The 10,417-nt window shown below is 40.5% G+C and overlaps 1 protein-coding gene across 4 annotated transcripts in view; it reads left to right on the forward strand.

The window, feature by feature from the left end:
* The window catches only part of AZIN1 (antizyme inhibitor 1), a 59,255-nt gene extending 52,045 nt beyond the window's left edge, over nucleotides 1-7,210 (forward strand). For 3 of the 4 annotated variants that reach the window (XM_048841410.2, XM_048841411.2, XM_048841412.2), the window contains 3 exons: nucleotides 60-178; nucleotides 5,037-5,251; nucleotides 5,901-7,210. In XM_048841410.2, coding sequence (XP_048697367.2) covers nucleotides 60-178; nucleotides 5,037-5,251; nucleotides 5,901-6,012 — 446 coding nt within the window. In that variant the 3' untranslated portion in view covers nucleotides 6,013-7,210. Of the gene's footprint in view, nucleotides 1-59; nucleotides 179-4,016; nucleotides 4,224-5,036; nucleotides 5,252-5,900 lie in introns of those variants that run through there. The other variant, XM_075125020.1, reaches the window with a different exon arrangement.
* Nucleotides 7,211-10,417: the final 3,207 nt, after the last annotated feature.

Genomic DNA, 10,417 nt, shown 5'->3' on the forward strand with positions numbered 1-10,417 from the left:
GTTACATATTTTTATAACAACATTTAATTCGCAATCCTCTGTAACCATTTTTCTTCCAGTGGAGCAAACCAGGAGTGATGATGAGCCAATCTTTATGTACTACATGAACGATGGTGTTTATGGTTCTTTTGCAAGTAAATTGTTTGAAAAATTTAATACCATCCCAGAGGTTCACAAGGTGAGTCTATATCATATTCTTACAGAATTTACAAAGGATTATTCTTTTGTGGGGAAATTCTGCAGATCCATTACAATGGATCTTATTCCTGTTTGCAGCTTCTTTGGGGCAGTAACCAGACCTGCCACTCAGGCGCAAATGGCCACACCCCTGAAGACGCAGCCACTTCTAGCTAGTTTGAACTGGCTTTTTATTTTGCCTTGGAAGGGGTGTGGGTGAGTGGAGGAGTTGTGCTCTGCAGCAGGCTTGCTGAAACACCTTCCCCCCACCCCGTTTTGATACCAGGGTTGCTGGCTGCAGAAGTTTCCGTTTTAACCTGTCTGGACATGCCGCTCTGTTGGAACAGCTTCAAGGCAATTAGAGGAATAGAGAAGTTGGACGAAAAGGGCGCAAAAATATCTGGCCAGCTGAACTCAGCTTGTTTTGCCAGTCAGCCATGTGCTACCTGCCTGACTAATGGGTCTCTGCTCTTTGCAGGTCAGCCATGCCCCAGACTGCTAGTCTTGGAGGGCTGAGGTAGAGAGCAGCCCAGAGGTGGAGGAACAAGCAGCAGTAAAGGGTGTCTTGGCCCACTACTTGTTTCTAATTTACTTCACCCTCTTTAACAAGGTGGGAATCATCCCTTATGGAAGCCTGCCTTGCCCACCCTAGGATTCAGTGAGACAACATGGGTGTTAACTGTTGTGTAGCACTACAGGGCCCACCAGGGGATTTAGTGAGACAAAAGGGCTGTGTCATGTGATTGTTTTCCCTGCTCCTTCCACAGGCAGGGATTTAAGGAGCTTCTATAAAATTCAAGGGCTCATCTCAAAAGAACATTATTTCTGTAGAACCACACCTGCTATGCTTTCTCCTGACCCCCTCTGTTGATATTCTATTACCACAGAATACAGAAGCTGAGAGGGACATAAAAGGCACACTATGGACTCTAATTGCAGGTGTCACTCCTCCACAGAGGAAATTTCTAAGGCTTGATTTTTTCCTAGTAAAAAGGAGGAGAAAAAGGTGCAGGGACTTCCTTCCACTTGTAGGTCACCACAATACAGGAAGAACTCAGTTTTTTTTCTTTTGAGGAGTAATCAGAAACCATTCTCAGGAGTATTTGGTGGGGACTCTGTATGCCTCCAGATAAGCCCCTGCAAAAGGAAACATGGGGATTGTGAGGAAAGGGGAATTAGTTCATCCACAAGCAAATTTGTGATAATTTGTACTCCCAATGTTGATTCAGTCCTCATGTTAAAGAAACAGATGATCTTTATTTAAAAGAATATAATTTAAAAACCAAAACAACCCCTGAGCCAGCTCAGCAGTCTTTTGTGCCTCCACATATCTGACTAGAACCAGACATACATGGCCAGACTACCTCTTGCCCATTGTATCATTAAGAACCTTCAGGCCAGCAGCCTTGTTGAGAAAGATTTCCTTAGCCCTCCCTCATCAAAACAGCCTGAGATTTACAGTAAGAGCAATAAGCTCAGCTTAGTCACAGCACCAGCTCTGCCTGAGGCTGTGGAAGTCCAATCCTCAGGCCAAGTAGGTACTGGTTACTGCTGAGTAGCACAGGGGGCACACACTTTAGTGACTATAAACAAATCTGCCTTGGAAACCTGCTTACATAAAATAATTTTAAAATATATTAATCATCTGAGGAGCTCTGATAACTCAAAAGGAGAAACTCTCTTCTATGGGTCTTGGCACTCCTTGATCCAGCTGAGACTTAGAGGAGGGTGTAACGATGCTGGTTCTGGTGGGACCCAACTGAGAGTGCCAGTTCAGGATAAATTGCTTAAAGCAGGGCAGTTACAGCCCAATACTGGGGTTTTTCCACCTCTAAGGCAAACCAAACCAGCCAGCCAGAGAGGACTTCGGTTTTATCCCACTGGCTAACCACAAGTCACACAAGCAATTCCCTTAGACACTCCAGTTTCCCAGAATCACCACCAGTGCCACTATTTATGGGGATAAATGGTTATAAAAACCAATACCCCAGTAAAAGGAAAAAGGTTCTCCTGATCCCAAAGGACCAAGCCCCAGACCCAGGTCAATATACAAATCAGACCTTACTCACAAATCACGCTGTTGCCAATCCTTTAGAATCTAAAGTCTAAAGATTTATTCATAAAAGGAAAAAAGATATAGATGAGAGCAAGAATTGGTTAAATGGAATCAATTACATACAGTAATGGCAAAGTTCTTAATTCAGGCTTGTAGCAGTGATGGAATAAACTGCAAGTTCAAATCAAGTCTCTGGAGTACATCCACATCTAGGATGGGTCATCAGTTCTTTGTGTAGAGCTTCCATTTGTAGCAAAGTCCCTCCAGAGGTAAGAAGCAGGATTGAAGACAAGGTGGAGGAGCTGAAGTAGCTTTTTATAGTCTCTTGCCATGTGGTCTCTGCTTTCTTTGTCCCAAAGACAAGCTGTCCATCACATGGCATGGAAAAACCTCAGAGTTCTGGTCATAGGCATGTCCCTGCATACCTTGCTGAGTTACAAGGTGTATCTGCCTTCTTTCAATGTGTCGGTTGTATAGCTGATGGTCCTTAATAGACCATCAAGCAGGCTAGGCAGAGCTGACACCAACTTGTTTGGGGTGTCACCCAGAAGCATAGCATAAGTTTGAAATACAGACAGTATAGAGCCAATATTCATAACTTCAACTCCAAAGTCACAAGATGGAGACCAAGTTCTACCACTGTACCAAATTTTCATCATTAATTGATGTGAACACCTATCTACATGTTATGCAACCGTGCTGGAGGAGATACCAGCATCATGTGCAACAGACTACATTACCCATATACCCTTTATTCTGTGGCCTACCTGCCTTTCTCAGGCTGTCCTCCAAGGTGCTAGTTAACATTGTTTCTCCACAAGCAGAAAAGGGTTCTTGTATACATGTGCTAAGATGACTTGCTCATCAGAGCACTGTTCCTAGAAAATGCCCACACAAAAGGGATACCATACAGTTCATTCTCTTTCCTGGAACAACCTAGTTTGTCAGTATCACAAACATCTAAATGAGATCATATTGGCACTGTTACTTCTGGGAATAGTTATAACTATCAACCTCCACTCCAAGCCAGTGGTCAGGAGGCACAGTGTCCTCTGTTCTCCAGTCACATCTGTCAGGGCTCTGTTGTCTTGGATAAGAACAGGGGTCTCTAGGAACAACGTACTGTTGTAAGACTCCACATGGTTTTTCTCCATAAATTTCTTGGGCATGTAGGACTGTCTTTTTTGTGCCATTGCCAGGGGTACTTGGAAGAGAGGGTATGTTGCAATGAGAGGATTGGTGGAGATAATCTATAGCAGCTTCAAAAGCAGGAAACCTCATTCAGGGAACAAATTGCATCCAAAGTTAATGCAAGAACAGACTTCTAACACAGTATCAAGGGGATCAAAATAATTAGGCCTTAAGAGCAGTCCTGATCAGCCAAGATGTAGCAGTGATCCCTCACAACACTTCAGCAATAGCTTTAAACAAGGACAGAGATACCAGGCCCTCAACCTGGATGAGCATCTAATCTTCGCTGTTCCTGGCTGCATATTTTGAAAAGAGCAAAAAAAAATCTTCTGTATATTCAAGCACTACATATAGAATAAATAAATATAGGAGGTGGTTAAAGTAAAGGAAAAATCCAGAAGAGCGGAGGCTACAGCCTAAGGTCTTTGAGTGCAGAGTCAGCCCTGAGTCACCTGTGTGTCAATGGACATATCTGTAGCCAGAACCCAGCAAAGATGAGTCTCTTTTCTGATGAAGAAATTAATAGGCTGCAGGCATGATTATGCACCTTTCTTCCAGGGCCAAAAGCCTGATTTTCTTTTTCTGATCACAGTATTCTCCAGGATCTCCAGGACAAACGAACAAGGCAGAAGTGAGCCATGATGGCCTCCATGCTGTCAAGGGAAATTCTAGGTCTCATGTAGAATTCAGGTGTCCACCACCACTCAGCTATGTCTCCTCTACAAAAAGAATCTGCTCCCAAGGACAAAATTCTGTACCCAAGTCCAGAAAATCAAATCTTAACTACATTATGTGAGAGGTATAATTAAAATAGGATAGTCAGATGTGTTAACACTTCTTTAGCCTTGAAAAAGTATTTTTACAAACAGGACATCTTCAAGGGCTTGGTCTGTGTGTGTCATGTTACATTATTGGCCTGCATGGAACAGGCAAAGCATGCTCCCCACCAAAAAAACTGGTGCTCATTCATTCAGAGCCACTCATCTCATTCTTCCTGTTTTCCCTTCACGGAAATGCACTGCTTTTAGACACCCTGTTGTAATGGCTCTGTGGACTTTCCCTGTGAAAAAGAATAGGGAAACCTACCATATCTTTTCTCAAAAATTTTCTTTCTTCCAGTCATAAAAGTCCGCAGATCCAACTCAGTACAAGGATTGTGGTCTGAGGAAGGCATAAACCATCACACTAGCCTCCATTTTCTTTGGGGACACAATATATATTTCCTTGGGGTGAAATTTGAAGTTAGGGACATAATAATATAATTGGGGAGGAATTTCAAGTTGCTCTGCAGCGGAAAATGTTTATGAATCTTGTCTGTTAACCTGTGAATTAACCTTTAAAGGACTTTGCACTACAAAACAGCTTTGGAAGTATTCTGAACTGGCTAGGTCTTTAGGGGTATGGCCTCTCCCAGACTGCCTGATTGACAAGTCTTTTCTGCCCCAAGAAGCTGCAAGCAGGCGTGAGACCCATTGTAATGGATCTGTGGACTTTTTCCCTAGAAGAAAGGAATTTTTCAGATGACTTAATATCAATGTTCTTTTTCTAATGTGTCTATAAAACTTTCTTTTGCCTTAAACTAAAGCCTGACTTGACTGGATTGTTTTTGTAGAAATACAAGGAAGATGAGCCTCTGTTTGCCAGCAGCCTTTGGGGTCCATCCTGTGATGAGCTTGATCAAATTGTGGAAAACTGTCTTCTTCCTGAGTTGAGTGTCGGAGACTGGCTGATCTTTGATAATATGGGTTCTGGTACCTTGGGTCAACAGTCTGCCTTTAATGATTTTCAGAGACCACCAATTTACTACATGATGTCTTTCAATGACTGGTAAGATGATGTTTTCAATATTTGCTGTGGTAGTTGCACTCAGCCTTTTTCCCCCCTGAAAACATTTAGTCATAATCTTACAGTTGGATGCATGGTGATTGATATAGGAAGATTTATTTTTTAAAAAAAAATCAACTTAGACAATTAGTTCATGTTTCTTTTTTAAAATGCTACCACACTGTTTCACCTTTCAAACAGGACTACATTAACATGAACTAGGTATTCTCACCAATAGTGTCCATGCAGGACAGTTAGAGCACAATGGTTTGGAGTGCTCTGCAGTTCACAATCCCATAGTCTACCCTGTGGTGTGGTGTAGACAAGTCTTTCATTTAAGACAATGGTAGAATGCATACAATTGTAGGTATTGCTTTGCTGGCTGATGAGTCTCTGTGCAGCTGTCCAATGTGTTAAAAGGAAGTGTTGTGATAAGCACAGCCTATATAACATATATTCACCAGTAAATACCATAATGCACGTATTACTAAGGTGGAAAAGGTTAACTTAATCTTAAGTCTGCCAAATAATTTTTTTGTTTAGACTGAATACTGAACTTAATGCTGGTTTCCAATGTTAAGCCGCCATGAGAACTTTAAAACTCTCAGGTCTATGCTTCCTGAACATACCTCTGTTATACTTTCTGCTGTAGGTATGAGATGCAAGATGCTGGAATTACTTCAGACACATTGATGAAGAACTTCTTCTTTGTGCCTTCTTGCATTCAGCTGAGCCCAGAAGACAGCTTTTCCACTGCAGCTTAAACAGGCAGTAACGCTTCATGTAGACTTGCAGTTGCAAGCCTGTAGTTTGTCTGGTCAACATTCCACTGTGGAATTAAAATGGAACAATCTTGAATTCAACTCATTCTCTTCAAAACTTGAAAATTAGTAATAGCTAATTGGGACCAGGCAAAACCAGCTACAACTACAATTCACTGGGGTGGGAGGGTTAGATAATAGTGTGCAGATTTAAACTTGCCAGTTTGTTCAACCCCTGAGCGTTTAAATAAAATATGCAACAAAATGGATGACTTAGTCGAGATGGAAACCCATCACTTGGGTTCTCAGTTAAACAGTTTACATACAAGTACACAGTTTTTATACTAAGGATTCCTGTTAGAAAGTCTTGTAAAGTTATTGTCTTTCACCCAGATATATCAAATGTCAGTGGGAGACTAGTGTGACTTCATTAGAGATGTTCAGTGTATTTAGTGTGTAAATTTGTGCTTTGAACTGTAGTTCAATAAATGTAAAATTGCATCATAGTATTTGTTGTATTTGACCCTTGACGTAACCCATGTATGATTGCAATAAAACTTTGTGTAGATTTTTTTTTTCAGGCTCTCTTTGTGAGAGGGACTAGATAGCAATGAAATGGATATGTAGATGATTCTTTTGAAAAGATTTTTTTTTTCTTCCAGCCTATTATTTCAGGTTTAGGTTGGCAGAACATTAAATGATGAATAATTAATTTAAGTAAATTAAGTTTGGTGAGCTCGTGTGAAGGGAAGTTCAGATGATAAGTTCCTGGCAAGCTGAAATGCAGTTTGTGGTGTTGCTTCAACATAAACTAAATTATATTAACATTTCTAACACCAAAAATATCAAACATTCAAGGCAACAGTAGTGAATAGCAGTACCTAGGAGAGAGGTAGCTGTAGCTAGAATGCATGTAGTACCCATGTAGAAATATGAATTACAGCTGTACTGAATGTTAAATAGAAATGTCAGTTCCCTTTTTTGAACTAGCTTTATAGAAAACCTTCAACTAGTCCTGTACAGCATTGTCTTTGTAATAGAAGGGCTACATGTCTTCAGAAACCTTGATGCTCTTTTGCACTGTACTTTGTGTATTTAAATAACAGCAAAGCACACCAACTATATATGCCAACTAATCTTAATAACTGAAGCTGTTCAGTGGAATTACTTGTTCTGTTATTAAAGTCTCTTGATTCTTTTCTCCAGTCCTCCACTTGCTTTTTCATTTTAACTTATTTTTCTTGCTAACCTGAAACTGTTAGGAGTCAGGATTTTTAAATACTCATGGCTATTGTGCTAAATCCTGGATCTCTGAATCAAAAGCATTAATTAGAAAATGGAGATGATTTTTTAGCTCCTTACCTGGGGGTGTGAAATTTCCACCTTACATGTACAAATGCATTTGTACATTAGTGCCAACTGGCAGGAAACCCAAGTTTGCAGTTCAGAAAGGCTAAGAATACATAATATTGTATATCTTTAAAGGTGGAAAGAAGGTGAGTTTATCATGGAATGATCCTTTCACCTTGGACTTCCAGCACCAAGGGCTTGCCTACACACAGTTTTATACCTGTATCTACAGTCACAATAGGGAATTGTACCATGTTGTTTCTCAATTGATAGAATGGTGTAGGCCAGTCCTAAGGGAAGCACTAAGGCCCAAAACCTCAGAAGTATTTAGGTGTCTAAGTACCATTGAAATCAGTGGCTGTTAAGTGCTTAAATACCTTTGCACCTCTGGGCTTAACTGTCTTGTGCTTTTTGAGTTAATGAATTGTTCCTGTCTGTTGAAGGGACAGGTTGAAGATGGTCATGTTTTATAATAATTATTTATGGGGGTTAATACTTTGGGAGTTAGTTTCATATGGAAAATCTAGCCATCAGCCCAAATTTCTCTAGGTTTGAAAGAGTCCATGTACTCTAGTCCTCCAGTGGCAGGTTTGGTTGAAATCCTAAACAAATACAAAACATCACCTAGGGTTATCTGAGATCATGTTGCAGGATTCTGCTGTGGAGCTTTAAAGAGAATTGTTTTATGTTAAACTTACAGCTCAGTTGCAAATAATTCCATTGTAAATAATATGGTGGTCAGTTCAGACATACCTATTGTATATGAAGACAGTTTGCCATAAAAAAGTTTGAACCCAGTATGTATTTCAATTTGATGCTAAAAATTGTTACCATCATTTGTTTACAATATTGTAATCTCAGTTCAGAAGTTAAAATATAAACCTGAATGATTTCTATATAGTAATTGAACTGTAATGTAGCTTTGTCATGCTGAATACACATCTACAACTTCTTGCTCAGAAAACTACTCTTGTGGACCTTGGTATGAATACAGTGGGGATTTTAAACCATTAATTTCCATGATGTTAATATCCAAGTGCTGTTTCCAGTACACTGGAATAATCATGTATATCCCAAACAGGCTCAGTGTTACACCATACCTATGTTCACAAAACTATTAATACTTCTTCTGAAGTACTACATCAATACATTTGACAATTTGTATATATGTTTTGGCATTTCCCAAGCGTTCATCACCACCCTTTAATTAGGCACCACAACTTGAGGCAATGGTCCCTCTTTATTTGGTATAACCAAACTACTCAAGCTCTGTCAGTTATCTTTCAGTAGGGAAAGACACTTTGCAGCTGCTTCTGCTCTATCCAAGCAACCAGTCACATAAATGTGATTTAGTAAATCCATTGCTGCTACCCAGTCAACCTAAATATAAAATTTACCTTGAGCTGAGGGTTGTCACCTAGCTAAGGTGAGTCCTGTGTCAGAGGTGGGTAAATTCCATTCCCCATCTCATTACTTTTAATGAAAACACTCCCCCACATTACAGGGAACACCAAAGAGATTTAATACTCTTAATGGGCTGTACATGAGACTTGATCCAGGCTTGAGAGAACAGGGAAAGTTATGAAAAACCATTTCATTGTATATTTAGGAAAACAAACTAGATTTAATTACTGTCCCTACTTCCCTCAGAAGATACCTGCTAAATAAATTGCTAGAATTTGATAGACTAAGGCGTGCTAGTCTAAAACTTAATCTTGCATTTTGGTTTGCTATTGATTCCCTGTAATTAGGCACAGGCCTAGGCACCAACTCTGAGAGGCATATGATGAGGTTGTGACATCTCAGCTTTCATTAAAACAAAAATATGAAAATGTAAACTGAGCATAGTTAGAGAGAGGTCTGCCTGAGTTTGTAGAGTCAAACAGCAGTGCTGAGACATGAGGTGCCTTGGCTATAAAGACCAAGATCCACTGCTGCTTTAGTAGGCCCTACCAACAGCACCCTAGCATGGACCTCGGTGTGTGGCAGTAGGGGAATGTAAGAGGCTCCCCCTCACCAGTTCTTAAGATAAATAGTTGTAAGGCCCAGTACTTACCCTAGAAGATATGGTCACCCCTGCAAGGGAGATGGGACCCACAAGTGGTAGACCCTGACTTTTGTTGCTCAGGGAGTAGACAAGGGTACCTGCTGCCACCTCTCTGGGAAGGAAGGTAGGCCCACAGCCACTTCAGGTACTGGGCAGGGTGGGGGGCAAGCTATGGCATGCCAGTGGCCTTTGATAGTCTTAATCCATTCCTGCCTGTGAACAACCAAGGCTTTAAGTATTCAGCCCTTCAGTTCACACAAAGAATAGCCTAAACTCATTGTTTTAGATCATCTCCTTTCCTACCTGACACCAACTAGAATCTGCATCCTGAGAGTTTCCATGGTAAAATGCAAATAGCCATAAACACATCTTTTATTAAAACCATTCTTAAGAAGATGGGGAAGCTATAGATGGCGGTCATGCAGGCATACCCTTTACTACTGCAGTGTTGCCTCCCTCTGCCCCCAAATCTCCTGGAGAGAAGCGATATGGATCGGCTTTTTATTTTTAAGTAAGTTTTTAGACCTCATGATTGCAGAGAAAAGCATGGAAACGTGAACTGGAATGCATGCTGCAGGCTCAGAATAAGAAGGCAAGTAAACCCCCCTATTTTTAAAAAAAAATTTTTTTAAATTAATCTGACTCATGATCTTTGAATGGTTGAGATTGGCAATACTGCTACCCCATAAGGGAATTCATGTTTGGATCCTAGTACAGCTACCCTGTAGCTTCTTTGTATAATACAATAGTATTGGATCCTCCAGTGGAAGAATGGCTGGCATGACAAAATTACCTGTGGCAAAAGAGCCTCTGAAGAAGAGGAGGGTTTGACTGTTGTAAAACTAGCTGCCGTGGAAATGGTCACAGGCTGAGTAGAATATAGAACCCAATATTAAACAATACTGTAACCTTCAAGCTAAACAAAGCCACCTTTTCACATTACATTTTAATCTCCTTGCCTCTGTATAGTCTAATTTGAATTAGGTGTTTTAATAGGATTACCCAGCGAAT

This window comes from Caretta caretta, chromosome 2 (genome assembly GCF_965140235.1).
Source record: "Caretta caretta isolate rCarCar2 chromosome 2, rCarCar1.hap1, whole genome shotgun sequence".
NCBI lineage: Eukaryota > Metazoa > Chordata > Testudines > Cheloniidae > Caretta > Caretta caretta.